This window comes from Hemibagrus wyckioides, linkage group LG23 (assembly GCF_019097595.1).
Source record: "Hemibagrus wyckioides isolate EC202008001 linkage group LG23, SWU_Hwy_1.0, whole genome shotgun sequence".
NCBI classification, from domain to species: domain Eukaryota; kingdom Metazoa; phylum Chordata; class Actinopteri; order Siluriformes; family Bagridae; genus Hemibagrus; species Hemibagrus wyckioides.
This window is the reverse complement of record NC_080732.1, coordinates 3,368,307-3,384,940: the sequence shown is the minus strand read 5'-3', so window position 1 is coordinate 3,384,940 and position 16,634 is coordinate 3,368,307. Positions and strand designations below refer to the sequence as shown.

Here is a 16,634-nt window from a genome sequence, read left to right as displayed (position 1 = left end):
TTGGCTTCAGTATCCACACTGGATACTCAGTAGTCCAGTAGCAGCGTGGAGAGAAAGCACCAGCACTATTTTGGTTCCAATTTGAAATGCCACTTCAATGACTTCTGCCCTAATGTACGAATCCCAAATCCATCTTTTTGACTTTGTGTAAAAGAAGAATCGGTGCAGGATGTTCTCTACAGCGAAAAGCGCTCGGTTTGTTCTCATGTGGAAAGCTGGAAAAGGCGCGCGCGCTCTCAGGAGCCACACGGGGATGCGTCCTCGCGGCACGGATTCGCAAAAAACTCCTGGATTTTAGTGGAATAAGTGGATGACAGAAAGTGCAGTGGGTGTCTTTCGGTGTGTAGCACTGTGCATTGATGAGAAGCTCTATATGCTCTCCATCCTGAAGAGGACAGGGGGAAATGGAGAAGTACACAGGCGAAGTGTCGGGAGAAGTTTGAGCGCACAGGAGTAGGTGATTTCCGAGCAGCACAGGTAATACCATCAGCATGGGTATTTTTATTAATATTCAGACAATGTGTATCGATTAAATATTTATATGAGTGCATACGTATGTCTTGCTGAAAGTTTATCAAACATGATCATTAGAAACAACTTAATCATGGACTGATTAGAAAGTCTGTTGATGTTGAATATGCATGAAGATCCCGTTTCCTCTGTTCATCCAGAGATAGGTACGAATCAGTAAGTTGTTATACGTTACAACAGGCTACAGTATATCCAAATGTGCTGTCTAACTCTGTCTGAATGATATGAATAACATATATAACAATCATGCAATTAATTATTATATTCTGGATCAAATTCTTTTACATTTTTATATTACAGACAGGGTTTAATGAGTCTAATGAGTTTAGTGGCTGATAATGATTAGTGTTTCATCAATGGCGTTAAAAACACTAACACAGAGCTTGTTTTCTGTTCTTTGTATAGATGCTCATCCTAAAAGCATATCAGCAGACTACACCCCCCACCTCCCTAGAAACACGTTAGGAACCCTCAAGGGGGTTGTTAATGACTTGTCAAAGCATGCTGTATGGAGGTTTACACAGGAAACTAATCTCCTATTAGAACTACCATAGGCTACTATGTCTTCCTTTGGGAATCCCGTGCTTAAATGATTTTTTTTGGGCACCCATGACCCAGGGTCATCATTCAGAATCTCACAGAAACAAGTCCATTATGAGTGACAGTTTTGCGTGAAATTTTTTTATTCATGATTCATGATTAATCATGATTTGTTAACCCCAATTTCTGTAAAATAAATTTGACACAGGCTCATGTCTTATGGGGTGAATTTATGGGCTTTAGCCAAATTTGGAATTCAGTCTGTTTCATCCTTCTGTTTATGAGACCAAAAAAACGTTGTTTTAAAAATTTCACAAAACCCATTAATAACCTATTAAGTCCTCTGATTCTCTATATTAAGAGAGTGATCCTTTCTGCACACAATGGCACTTATATAAGGGGGTTTTATGAAATTTCCAGGGATTAATAAGAACTTGGAGGCTGTAGGCTAATTGAAATGGCAGCGTCAAAACAGAGAAAATAGAGGTGGAATGAGGACTGACCCACGCTATTGCTAATATTATTGCTGCAGCTGAAATTAAACCCAATTTAAATTGATGTACTATTAAAAACCATATGTAGCTTCTTCACTCTCTGCCTCAATCCAGTCTCAATCCAATTCCAAAGGTGATTTACTGACCTGACAAAGGTATATTGGTACTGGCAAAGTTTGGACATGGAATATTTTAAAGTTTTAATAGCCTTCATAAGAAGAAGAAAAACAATACAACTGCAATATTACTACAATATTAGCAATCACAAGAACATATAGAGGACATGTGTTAGCGAATATGCGTGCTTATGATAAGGTCATTTATAAATTCCTATGATGGTGACACACAAGGACAAGGACTTCTATAGAATTCTTCACATTACTTGTTTACTGTAGTCATTGCTAATTCCATTTCATTTATTTGCACAGCAATACAACAAATTAATCTGGGAGGGCTAACTAACACGTGCCTCCTCCAAAACATCACTCATGCAGTTCAACATGCTCAGAGGAGACACTAACTTCCTTTGTACTTATGCATGAGTTAATATACACATGCACTTGCTTACTGTGTCACTCTGATTTATGAGATGAAGAAATTCCATCCATCCACAAAGAAAAAATCACATTTAGGTTTTGTTGAATTTTATTATATTTATCATTAAATAATGATATAAAACAGGGAGCTGAGGAATCTCTTATCTTTAGTCTGGCCAGACTGTGTGTGCCTCTTTAGCTTGTCTGTTCTTCCCAAGTCTATATGTCATTAGCATAATTCTCAGTGTCTGTCAGTATTATAAAGCCACAAAACCCCAAAGCATTTACCTTTCTGTTTCCTGATTTAGATTTTTTTTTTTGTCTTATAGTGCTCCTGAGCCTGTGCAGTGATAGTCAGTCTGTTTGCTGAGCCTGAAGAATGACTCAGGGCCATTGGAGTAATGCAGTGTTTGCTGAGCTTGTTGTACTGCAGAGGGTTACAATATGAGTGGGGATTGTAATTATTTAGGTAGTTCCATGATTTGCCCTTTTCACATCCATATTATAAGTGGATATTGTCCTTATTCTGCTTTGCAAGCACTTTTGTAGCATACCGGTACACCTTACAGAATACTGCATAGCAGGACTTTCACAGAAAAAGGTCAAACATTTTAGAACTTTCTGCAGTTTTCCCTTAAGGGGAATCCTTAAAGGTTTAAACCTATAATCAAGAAAGGTATCCAAGAGCTTATAAATGTTTATTACATTTGTCAGGTTTGTAATTAGATTATTTAAATGCTGGCTTGAACAAGCAGTGGGCCAATGAGGATCTGTAGTGGAGGTGTTCAGGTTGCTGCAGCACCCCTGAATTTTAGGCTTCTTTTAACTTGATCTATTATAGATGGACAGACAGACAGACAGACAGACAGACAGACAGACAGATAGATAGATAGATAGATAGATAGATAGATGTGAGGATATAGTAACTTAGTGGTTAAGGTGTTGGACTACTGATTGGAAAGTTGTGAGCTTGAATCCCAGCTCCACCAAGCTGCCCTTGCTTGGCCCCTGAGCAAGGCTCTTTAATTGCTCAGTTGTATAAAATGAGATAAATTGTAAGGCGCTCTGGATAAGGGCGTCTGTCAAATGCCAGAAATGTAAATGTAGATTCATAGATAGACAGATAGATAGCCAACATCACATGTATGCCACTTAAAATTCTCCTATGCCACACCCAATGTAATTTATTGGTGTAAGACCTGATTAAGGATGGGTTAAGGCTCTGCATGTTCAGTTCCATTTAGTGGTCATTGCTCAGTTGGTTTCAGCGAATTCAGGCTTTGCTATAAGATTCAGAATCCTCTGTAGCCTTTGTTCCATGAGGACAGTTGTCCAGGTGTTCAAGAAAAACTGTAGGTCCAGGTTCTGCCTTCTGTTCATATTTTACTCTGTCAGTCTAACATTTGAAGAAGTGATGTTTTTTAGCTTGCTATTAGTCATTAAATTCATGATACTTATAACATTTCTCTGTGAACTTATAAATATGTTGATGTTTTCCCTTCAGATTCCTTAACTCATGCCTGTTTCTCAGGTTTTACTCTCGATGACAATGTTACACAGCAGTGATTGGTGGTGGAATGACTCGGAGCGATCTGCCAACGCGATGCCAAACTCCAGCATGGCTCCAGCTCTGGAGGAAGGAGTGCGTAACTACTACGCCATGCTCTATTCGTTACTTATCCTGGCGATTGTATTTGGGAATGTGCTGGTGTGTTTGGCAGTGGTCCGAGAGAAGTCGCTTCAAACCACAACCAATTATCTTGTGGTTAGCCTGGCTGTGGCTGATCTGCTGGTGGCTTCGCTGGTCATGCCTTGGGCTGTTTATTTAGAGGTGAGCCCAAAGAGATCAAACACTGTAGTTATACAGACTCTGACTAGGATAAAGAGGTTACTGAAAGTGAGGGAATGGCAATATTTCATTTTAGTTCTGAATTGATTGATGAATGTTGTTGTGTCCTGGTCTCTCCATCTGGCTGGGAGTCTGAAGCACCAGTAATCTGTGTCCATGACCACAGGCAAGGTCAAAAAAATGACGCAAGCAAATGCATAATCAGTGTGTACAAAATGAGCAGAAGTCAAACTAGAAGATACTTAATTTGGCTAAAGAACTGGAAAAACAAAGACAGAAGGAAGTCAGAATCTTGTCTGAATGCAAACAATGAGGAATGAAGACACAATGAAGATTCAGAGCAACAATAAATAGGGGACCAGCAGCAGGGCGGGGCATGCTGTTATAGGAAAATAATCCATGACAGGGTGATGTGATCCAATCTGATGTGAAGCATCCCATAGTGAATCATTTTCCTGAAACAGCATGTCATGAAGTCTGATATTCTGCTTATTCCACATCAATTTGCTTTGTTTTAATCTATTAAATAATGATGCATCTTACCTTTTTACTGTCAGTAGTTCCATTTAAAGTTGTGGAACATCTAAGAAACAAGTTACGGCAGTTACGGCATACATTCTAACAGCTACATACAGATTCCTAACCTCACCAGCAATCTAACCAGAGTTTACACCGTGCTACAAATCTGAAGTAAACAGGGAGCCTCTGTGATACTTCAGAGGAGCAAAGCTGTTAACTCTAAATCTCTCAGCTCATTAGAGCGTGTCACAGAAATAGCACGATTTGCGATTGAGAACAAAATTTCAGTTGGTTCAATTTCAGAGTTTGTAATTCAGAGCGGAAGCATATCTGCAAGAGCTTTATTAGATACAACTCAACCATCCATGACAACTGCGTTTCACTGAGGAATATGGAAGATAAGATGTATCTGTTTGTTCATTGCATCTTAATCGCCATATATCATAGGAGATAAGGACTATCCAAATGGACAAAAGTGTACTCATGTTGCTAATTTGTAATAAGATGGAAAGATGCAGCATTTGTTTATTAAGGATCCAGTCCAATAAAGCGAGTGAGAGTTCGAGAATGCTTGTAAAACCGCTTCATTTTTTGCAGGTGGTTGGTGGCTCTTGGCTCTTTAGTCGATTGTACTGCAATATATTTGTGATGTTGGATGTGATGATGTGTACAGCCAGCATTCTCAACTTGTGTGCCATCAGCATCGACAGGTAACGTCACCGCTAATCAATCACGGGATTCCCTGCAAGTGAGGATTTTAATAACGATGTACAAAAGATTTCAGCTGCTTCAAGTTCATTATTATTGAGTAGCAACTGCAACCTACAGTGAAATCTGAAAGGCCCTACAACAAACCACTCGACTGTAAACTAAGTTTGTTTGTATCATCTGTTTTAAAACTGCTAGCAGGTTTTATAGCGCTGCAGTGTTCGCTCACTCCATGCCATTGAGAGTGAAAATGTGTGGTTCAAAGATAGATGCTCCATTATGCATGTTTCAGATACATAAATTAAAGCAATAAAACATTAATAAACCTACAGCACTTTTTCCCTGTCTCAGCCCATTATATCTACACATTATGGTGAAATATAACACATAAAATGCTTAAAAATTTCATATTATTATTGCATTAACTTGTAAGTCCCCTAGCTGAAAAAGGAAACATCATTATTCATGATTCATCCATTGAAAGTTATTTTTAAAAAAGGGTACTTTTCACTTTATGTTAATATTACCAGATATTACCTGTCTAACACATATATTTTCCCTGGTTAAATGCATGCTTCCTAAATCTCACTTCTGAAACATATGAAACAAATACAGTATAGTGTTATAAATAGAGTTGTTTCTAGGTTGGGAATACTTCCTGTCAGAAATGTTTTATTAGATATTTTACTGGGCTTATATTATTGTCAACAATTTATTTCTTCGAATTTTGAAGTGTTAAAAGATCCATTTGTGTTTAATTTGTTGTTTTATTTCTATATTATTGGAATAATTGGAATTAAAAAGGATTGTAGTTCAAGGCCCAATCTGATTCAACTGGACAAATCTCATGCGTTGTTTATAAAAGAAAAAAAAAGAAGAAGCAGGAATCAGTCAGGCTTTTTGTACATGAATGTTAATCCTTAATTAAATTCATTATGCATTTTACGATAACTGTGATACAAACCACCAGGAACGGGCAAAGTATATCAGTTTACTTTAATGTTAACTACAGCTTTGATGACTTTCTTAGAAATGGGCCACCATTGGTCACAATAAAACGGACACTTTTTAATTAACTTTCAAAGTTAATTCATTTGCAAATAGTGAGGATGTCCGTGGATCTGAGGGGATTTTAATTACTCTCTGCGTTGAATGGCACGGTTTGAACCTTTATCATCATCGTCATTATCATATCAATTATTTCAGAGACAAATCAAAATGCAATCAGTAGACGCTGAGAGGTATCGGCTAAACAGGAGGAAATAATAGGTCGGCTCGTGTGGAGTGAAATGGGCGAGACTACAAAACAGCGTCATTAATATTAATTCTGTTGTGAAACAGAAAGCTATGTTGATTATTACACGTTCACACACATCCTGTGTCTGTATTTAAACCCTTCTTTATGTATCCATACCTGGCCACAATCCTTTCTGCTCTTCCTCCTTTTCTCCACACCACACCGTCAAAGCTATTTAAACCCGAAGCCAGGCGCAGCCTTCGGGGTGAAAGTGTTAATAACACGCCTGCCCTGGATGTGTCCGTAATTTATTATTAATACCAATACACCATTAGAAAAGAAAGCCTAAAATCCACTGAGAGCAAGTGAGTAAAAACACACAAATCCCTCTTCCATATTAAGGGGCAGTTCTTCAGTTTTGAACGATGTGAAGAGTTGAATAATTAAAACCCTTGGGGCAGCGGAACAAATGGTTTAAAGTGAGTGTAGCATAACCCAAAGTGCACATAATCAGGCAGAGAAGGTAAGGTTGCTCATGAATTTAAGTCCTAAATGTGTCCTCTCCAGCACCTTATAGTTGATACACATACTGTATATTAAAATATTAAAATTTATGTTTTAGAAGGGACTCAACTACATAGTCAGTACTCCTTTGCAAATTCTTTTTTGGCTGCTGGTCAACTCTCACTAGATATTTATCGTTTATTTATTTCTATATCACTTAGAGGCTGTTTGCTGCTGCTGAGGATGGCACCACATGGACTGCCTTGAGACATATGGCATTACTGTGGATATGCAAATGGCTTTTTGTCCATATATTCAATAACACAGTTATAAAAGGGAAATTATTTTCTAACCGCACTACCCGGTGTCACCCAGATGGCGTACCATTTTGAATCTGGTTTCTTTTAAGGTTTCTTCCTCAATTCGTCTCATAGGGAGTTCATAAGTCACCTCTGTTGGAAACTTTTTCCTTGTCGAAGCAGAGACCAGGAGACGTTGGGATATCTTTCAAGCAGAAGTTACTCTTTATTGAGAACTCACTGTGCGTCGCTGTAGTCATGCAAGTCTGACTATAGTTTCAGCACTGTAGAATTTATACTTTTCCAGGGGGAGGGATACATAGAGGTGGAGACAATCTAAACAAAGCATGCAACTGCAGTACAGGAATCAGCCCGGTAACGGAATTTCCCCAGCCCTGAGCTCATCAGCATAACAGTGTTGTTCAAATGCATAGGTGCTAATCCAATCAGCCTGACAGTATCACCCAGACCTTCACATTATCATACAGACAAAGGCACAGCCTGGCCTTGAGATTAGCATTCACATTTAACCTGGGACCCTTCCCGGTGGAAGTACATACAGACAAAAGGTTAATGTCTCAGACACCTGGGCTGCCGGACTTGATCTTCTTAGAATGTCATCATCTTTACCTTAAAATGTAAAACCCAATGTACATAACTTTTTAGTTTATATACTATTATGTTGGAACCTAGATTTAACATTTTATAAATTTGTAATCCAACACTCATTAGGGATAAATTTAAAGTGCATCATTTATATCCTGGATTTCTATACTTCTTTAAAGCAGCTTCCTGTCAATGTGCATTTTTAAATGTGCCACACAAATAGAATTGAATATCTTGACTTGCTTTCCTTTGTCTTCCTGTATCAGCTTTCATGCTATGAGCAGTCTGGCTGTTTCTCTGCAGGTACACAGCCGTAGTGATGCCTGTACTGTACAACACAACTAACAGCTCACGTAAAAGAGTGTCAGTGATGATAGCCACAGTGTGGATCCTGGCCTTCGCTGTCTCCTGCCCTTTACTGTTTGGCTTCAACACCACAGGTCAGGATGCAGATACAGTCACAGACTTCAAAAAGATACCTTGGGAATCCTATTTGTTGCATTTTCTTAACTGCTGTGTGGATGAAATTTGTGTGAGTGGTAAGACACGCCCTCTTAACTTAGTATTGTTGAAAACATACTGTTTTGTACTCACTGGTTCATATTAAATTATTTCTTATACTCAAAGTTTCTCAGAATTAATTTAATACAGGATTTTATTTTATTTATTAAACACATTTTTTTACCGATTTATTTATACACCAAAGGGACATCTTAAATATTCAATTGGCAATTCCACAAAATCAGTTATTACTTACGTTACAGCAGCTATAAAGCGTTACGCTCATGTTTTCATAGGTAATCGGACGAAGAAATGAAGCTTGTTACTGAAAAAAACGCTTTTCTCCACACTTAGACTTTCCTATGGCATGGAGACTCCTTCCATAAATGTTAAATCATTTTTTCCCTACTACAAAATCCCTATAGAATTACACTACCAGTCAAACGTTTGGACACATCTTCTAATTCCATGGTCTTTCCTGATGTTTATTTCTTTCTACATTGTAAAACATTGCTGAAGGCGGCCGAAATACACAATAATGTCCTTTGAACAGTTGATATTGAGACATGTCTGCTACTGATGCTCTGTAAAGCCTTCATAACGCCTCTAATCTGAGGTGCTGTTAATTGGTGATTTCTGAGGCTGGTAACTCTAAATGAACTTCTCCTCTGCAGCAGAAGTTTTGGTCTTGCTTTCCTGGGATGGTCTTCATGTGAGCCAGTTTCATCATGGTGCTTGATGGGTTTTGCAAATGCACTTGACAATACTGTTCTTGCAAGAACTATTCCAGAACACCTGACCTTCGTGTCTTAAAATAACAACTGACTGTTTTTTGTTGTCATTACATATGGATTACTTAAGTCCATGTGTGTTATTTCATAGTTTTGAAATATCCAGTACTGTTCTAGAATGTAGAAAATAAATCCCTAAACAAAAAACATTGAATTAAAAGGTGTGTCCAAACTTTTGACTGGTAGTGTATGTCATTATTATTAGACTTAATCTATGTGAAGCATTGACTATTAATATTAATATAAACCTGTGATATCAATTGCAACCTGTGCTATTGTCAGAAATGGTGTTTTTATATATATATAAACCCAACACCTAGCTTTAATTGACAGTCGAACAGCTCACTGTGCTATAAATATAACCAGCTCATGATAATGGACTCAGATGTGAACGTCAGTGTGTGCTGTTTGATTTGAATCACACCTGGGATTTGCTGCTTCATGAATCTGAATATTAGATCAAAAGTAAAGGAATGATCAGAGCGTTGATCAGAGAGCTGTCATTTTTTTTATTTTTTCATGGTCAATCCCTCTGAGACCTTTCAATCAGATTACACTCAGGATTTTCAATGGGATATACAGAGCAACCTCTGTAGCCACTCGATCTGTGTAATCAGTTAATTAGTCTCTGGCTGAGAAGTAATGGATGATATACAAAGAAGCCTTCTGGGAATAATACAGCAGGTTTCTCACATTGGTTCCCAATAAATAACTCCTGCTCTGTCTTCACTAAGGACAGATTAGACATTCAAAGTTTGATCGTGTCGCCATAGAAACGAAATCGTTCAACTGTGCATTTGTATTGAAGACCCAGTGGCTCCATCACCCCCAACTGTTATCACATTATGGCTTTACTGTCTGGAGCGCAACTGAAAATGAGCTAATTTAGGTGGACTGTAATCTCTAATAATGGCAGTTAGATAGTAAAAATCTAGTATGAGCGCATTAGTTTATCTACAATTTGTAATTATGTTACAGTGAGTCAGTTTACGTGTACTGTGTATATGAGATGTTACGATATTATTACCATATCAAATATTTTTTATGCTGTTTGTGTTTGCAGACGATCCACTGGTGTGCTCCATATCCAACCCTGATTTTGTCATCTACTCATCTGTTGTGTCCTTCTACCTTCCCTTCATTGTGACGTTGCTGGTTTACGTGCGCATTTACATCTTCCTCAGGGGGAGGAGGAAAAGGATAACGTTCCGGCAAGCCAGCAGCGAAGCCACGCCAGGGTCCGCACTGCCAGCCGCAGTAAGAGTAACACACACGTTCATGCAGAGGTTTAGAGGGAAGGGGGATTGGTTGGTGGTTTGAAGGTTTGGGTGTATTTCAAGATTAAAAATATTTTTTCACAGTTCATCAAGCTTATTCATGGGCAGTTACATAACAACAATGCAGGTTACAAATCAATAATAATAATAATAATAATAATAATAATAATAATAATAATAATAAGGATAAAGTTTTGCTTGGGTATTGCACTGTAATGATGTTCATAAAAGGTCAAAGATGACATCAGAATGATTGATCAATATTTAACTGTTCCAAATGTCAAGCTCCTTGCAGTGAAGACACATACTGTATGTAATTGCTTTCTATGATATAATGTAACGTGAATCAGAGAGGGCTGGTGATGTCACAAGATATATCTTGGCCCACATCTGCAGAAAATCACAGCACTCTGTCTGGCTTCGACCCAGGATGCATGATCATGTCAATATATCAATATAATTGTAACGCTCACGCCCCCCCCCAACCTGAAATTAATTCCTGACCACATCAGTGTGTTCCCACTTTGTGAAAACATACAACAGACCATCGAGATAAGAACAGAAGAATCACTCATGCATAAGGTGTTAGTGTTCCAGCATAGCACCTTACAGATCAATTTTGGATTACATGCCAATTTGCTATTATATTTCTCCATTTCGAATCTATTTTGGCCAGCAGAGCATGTTCGAAAGCATCATCTATCACTGAAGCAGATCAATCTAAGCCATACCCCTGATCAGGGGATGTGGTTTCCGTGTCGTTCCTTTGAAATTGAGCCGAGACCTTGAAACAGTTCCAGCAAGGCCATTTCATTGTTATTTGCTAACCTCTTCCTCCTGTGAGATTTTTGACACGGATATTAGACCTAAGCACTGCACAGGTCGACTGAAATTTTTTATTTCATCTGCCTGCTTTAACCCATAACAGAAACTGAAATGATTTTTTTTTCCTGCTCACTGTTTTGTAGATAGAATACCAAATGTGTTCATTTGTGATTTTTTTATTTATTTATTTGCATTTTGTTAAAGCTGTGAAAGGAAAATGACCTAGAAGATTGAGGTAAGACAGGTAAAAAGCACATTTTAACCAGAGGCCATTATTTCGACATGTTTACACAGTCTTTAAGCATCTCATTGTTTCCGACATGCCCACACAACTGTGAATGAGCTTTTGTTTTCTGTCTGGTGGGGCGGTAATTAAAATAGTGTATATTTTATTTATCTCTTAAACTTTCCCCTGATGAACGTTTAGTAATTAGCCAATCTATAGTAACACTTTTGAAACTTTTTAAACCCTATGGCTCGCCTGCTGCAACAAAACACGCTGTATATTATTAAACTTATATATCATATTATAGATCATTTCAAAGGAGATTTGAAACTGTGAATGTGAATGTAGTTGGTTAGTTATTGCTTATTTTATATGATATCCACAGAATTGACAAACACATAAATCAGTTTTTTAGTCTATTTTTCTAAAATTTCTAAAATTCTAAAGAAAATCTAAATTTGATACATGTTAAGTTGTAAAGATGTTGTGTATTTATTTATTTATTTATTTATTTATTTATTTATTTATTTATTTATTCATTGCTTTGTTTTCAAATCAGTTATATAGCCTATTTTTTCTGAAGACATTCTACCATGCGTTTGAAGTGGACGCTTAATCCATTCCATGTTCAATTCCAGCTCATAAAACCAACTATGACCTTAAGGTCAGTTATCTCAGAGCCATGGGACATTTCTCCTTACTAAAACTTAAAACTCAGCTGTGAGATATGGGTTTTATTTGCATTATACACTCTTTACATGAAAAAAGCAGGCATCTGGTTGATTAGTGTCAAACTTTGTATATAAATTCCCTTCTGTAACTGGGACACAGCACAATGATCATGCTTTATTAAAACATGCCTGCTCTTAATTTTCTTATTCCTACATCTTCCGATGCTGTGGCTATGCATTAGGATCTCGTTACTATGTGTTAAAGAAGTGCACTAATTTCACTACACATGGATATTAGCAGCAGGATTTTATATAATATAGATATGTAAGACATCTAGTGTTCTTCTTTCCTCTTTTTATCCCAGTCTGCTCTCAAAGCTCTTCTCCCTTTCTGTCTTGTCTTTTTTCTCCTCTCACACTTATTCCCTCCGTTTTTCTCTCTGACTCTCTCCCTAAGGAGACCTGTTTGCAAGATGACGCTCGAAAAGACAGACGCGACTTGTCTCCCATCAGGATCAATGTGGTAAATGTGTGTATATTTTGCGTGTGCTAAACGTTTGACGCTTGGTATAAATTTATCCTCTACTGACAGAGGCACATTGAGCTGAGTGACTCCTCTCTGTAATGAACGGCAGTCGAGCATGCTCTTTATTTAGCCCAGTTTATTCCGTCTGTTTTGTCACGCTGTATTATTACCCTGGGGATGCAAGCCGAGAGCTGAAAATTTGCAATCCCGGAGCGCAGGTTCTTACAGCACGTCACGCTAGGTGCTCCGTTCCTCTCTCAGGGTCTTAATGCTGCAATGTCATATTAAATTTTCACACCAATTTTCAACCCAACAAATAACCTTAACAGTGAACATGATAGTTAATACAGCGGTGAACATGCTCAGGTCTCAGAGTGAGTGACAATGAAGCAGGAGATACAGAGAGATATTCTCTTGATTTGATATGATGTATTGATTAATTTAGTACTTTATTACAAAATAGGATATACTTGAAAAAAGTTAACAGTGTTGTACATCTTATAACACTAAGCTAAGGGCGGAGTTTGTGAGAATTGTGATTCATGATATTTTTAATACTTAAATAGATACACCATTATATACGCCAGACTGCATCTTTAATACCTAGAGGCTGTTGGATTACTGTTCTAGTTTTAGATATTGCTCTGTATCTGGACTATCTAGCTGCTGAATCATTATACTGTTATTGTAATCGTCATCTTTTCAGGAGAGCACAGAGAAGGTGGCTCGTCCCAGGCTTCTCTCAGGTTGCCTACGGCGTAAACGACCTAAAACGGTCCCCGTCGATAACTCCATCCTTCCCCCGGTGGACACGCCGAACTACTGCAGCATCAGCCAGGCCTCCTTCGCACGCACTGAACCCGAGCCCAATCGTGACGAAGAGGCGAGGCAAGAAGGAGAGGCGGCGACTGTGAGGAGTAACGAGGTGAAGGAGATGTCTAATGGCCGTGCTCGCACCGCAGTTCGGCCCACTCGGGTCTCACGGCGCAACAACCAGAGCCGCTACAGGAACCGACAGTCCAGAGAGAAGAAAGCCACACAGATGCTGGCTATCGTACTGGGTGAGAACCTTCCTGATCAGATGCGTTACTCTCGCAAAGAGACATTAAGCAATCATATGCATGTATGAGCATATTTTTGTACAAGAGAGAATGCAGCATCAACCTCTGACCACCTAAATGTCAGATTACAGTACAGTCCATCAACCAAAAGGAAATTAATACATACTGTACATAAAAAAAGGAAGAACTTTAGCCTCCAAATGTAAGCTTACAAAAGAGGGTTTGTGTGAAAATTAATTTCTGCTGTTCCTCATAGACTTATACCAGTACTACACGCAAAATTATACATGACTGTAATCGTATACCTACCAAGTGACCTACCCTTGCTGTCCAATTTATTAGGAACACCTATACTCATGTAGGTCGATGTAATCAGCCGATTATGTGGCAGCAGCATTGTGCAAAGATAAATAAATTAATTAATTCCAGATATGGGTCAAGAGCTTCAGGAAATATTCATATCAAACATCAGAATAAAGAAAAGGTGTGATCTACTTTGATCAATCAAGGCATGGTGGTTGGTATCATATGGGCTGGTCTGAATATTTGAGTATTTCAAAACAACCATACCACAACTGCAGACAGAGAAATCACACTTTTACTGATTTCTGATGGGAACTTTACCTGAAGTATTGACCTTTGTCTGCAGTTTTATGCATTGCACTGCTGCCACATGATTGGCTGATAAGATAACTGCACAAAGGTGAAGATGTGCAGGTATTCCTAATAAAGTGGACAGTCTGGCCTCTGTCGATACAGATTCGTTTTTAGTTAGCTGATGCAGAATCATTTACCTACTATCTCAATTTCCTGCTACGACTCATCATCTGCTGAAGAAAGATAAAGCGCACCTGCTTCTAGGAATCTGGCTGCAAGCCCACTGTAGCAAACAGACAGCAAAGCCCTCACATACTGTATCTCGCTGATAAACATTTATCAGAATGTCATTCGGGTTTACCTCCTGACATAATTTTCTGGAAAAAAAAAAAAAAAGCCAGTGAGGGATTATAAAGTCATTGATATGCGAACCCCTCTCATTGTTAGCTTCATACACTCCTAATTCTATAGCAACCAGATCACAACCCGGCAATCTCTCTGTGCTACGTCTGTGTGTTAGCTGTCAGCCTGAAGCACGGCCACCTGGGGAACCCTGAAGAGTGTCATTCAGCCGTCCAGACAAAGTCAGGCTCTGTAAAATTAAGTTGATGGCTTGCTAAGTTCCCAGAAAACAATTTCACACAATTAATGCTCTGCCTCACGATGTGTTGCTGCGCTTTGTGAAAGCCAGCGTGTCCTACACTTGATGAATGACATTGATGGTAATCTGAAGTGTCTGGCTAAACAGGGAGGGAATTAATTCACACATGCCTCAGCCCAAAGTCCGAATGGTCAGTTTTACATTGATTTGTTTTTAAAAAATGATGGCACTTAGAAATGGTAGCTGCTGGAGGTCTAAACTTTAATGTATTATTCTATAACCGCACTCAGGTATAGAGTTTAATAAGTGTGCCATGTTTGTTTGATATTTATTAAGAGTTAATTAGTGTGTGTGTGTGTGTGTCTGTGTGTGTGTGTGTGTGGAAATTCCCCTAGGAGTCTTTCTCATCTGCTGGTTACCCTTCTTTGTGACTCACATCTTGAACACTCACTGCAGTAAGTGTCACGTGCCGGCCGAGCTGTACAGCGCCTTCACCTGGCTCGGCTATGTCAACAGCGCCCTCAACCCCGTCATTTACACCACATTCAACATCGAATTTCGCCGAGCCTTCATCAAAATCCTGACCTGCTGATCTCAACTTCACAATTCTTCCAACTTTTCTTGCTTTGGAAAAATTGAGTGCCAAAAATGTTAAAGACCTTTGGTCACAGTCTAGCCATATTTTAAATCACTTCATGCTTCCAGTTATGAGTTCAAGTAAATCGAACACATAAGAGGCCACTGGATTCAGCAGCGATGTGAAGACTGAGGAAAAAGTGGATTGGATCATGTAAACAACACTCAAGACCGCAATCAGCATCTAAAAGATTGTGGATTACATATCACCTGAGGACCTCCTCTGTGTAACAGGACCTATAAGATCTCACATATCAGGAGAGCTCAAGGACACAATCAGCATCTGAGCCTCTACAAATCACGATGTTGATTTGCTCCTTACACGTTCAAAGAAGCTGGGTTTTTTTTTTCAGTTTCTGGTTTCATCTGTAATTGCATGTGTCTCTAACGTCCCTTTTTGGATGGAAATGTTCAGAAAGCATCCAGGGAGTGAAGTATTGTCAACTACATGTCTGGTACCAGCTTCTTTAAATGGGATGCTTTGAGAAGACTCATGAAAATGATCCTGGGGGTCATTACATTTGTAACATGTTTATAATATTGTAAATTAAACCAAACGAAAAAAACAACATCCATGTGCTCTGTTCAGATAAATACAAAATAGGAAGAACGACCTTGAGACGAGGCATGGGGAAGGACATTAGAGAAGAGAATGAACGGAGGGAGGAAGTGCATTAGAGAGAATGAAATCAGAGTGGGTTCATTTCAAAAGGCCTTTAGTGTGCAGACCAGCTGGAGATGGAGATGCTCTGGAGATGGATGCAGATAGTGGAAAAGAGGTAGAGAAAGAGAGAGAGGAAATGCACACCACACTCAAGTGCATTTTACGTTTTAGTCCTAAAAGCGCCTGCTTTTTGTGAAAGTACTCAGGAAATCTTGGTGTGCACAGTATACACACACAGTATTCTCACAGGAATGACAATGTGAGTGAAGGCAGCTGCGTCTCGCTCTGTTCAATTAGTAATTCATGGCAAAAGACAGCTAATGAATTTACTTTGATTCTGCTACAGCCACATGTCGTCCTTCCTCTGTCCAGCTTAACAAGTCCTTCACCGCAGATTAACCCAGTCAAGCTGCTCGTCTCTGTTAAGCCTTTGCA

General features: G+C 38.8%; 1 protein-coding gene across 1 annotated transcript; it reads left to right on the top strand.

Moving 5' to 3' along the window:
* The first annotated feature begins 64 nt into the window (after window positions 1–64).
* Window positions 65–16,377, top strand: drd3 (dopamine receptor D3). The gene is made up of 8 exons (XM_058376022.1): window positions 65–477; window positions 3,633–3,932; window positions 5,067–5,179; window positions 8,127–8,263; window positions 10,179–10,372; window positions 12,572–12,637; window positions 13,347–13,701; window positions 15,295–16,377. Exons 2-8 carry the CDS (start codon window positions 3,645–3,647, stop codon window positions 15,489–15,491), a joined length of 1,350 nt encoding a protein of 449 aa, XP_058232005.1. The 5' UTR covers window positions 65–477; window positions 3,633–3,644; the 3' UTR covers window positions 15,492–16,377.
* The last annotated feature ends 257 nt before the right edge of the window (window positions 16,378–16,634 follow it).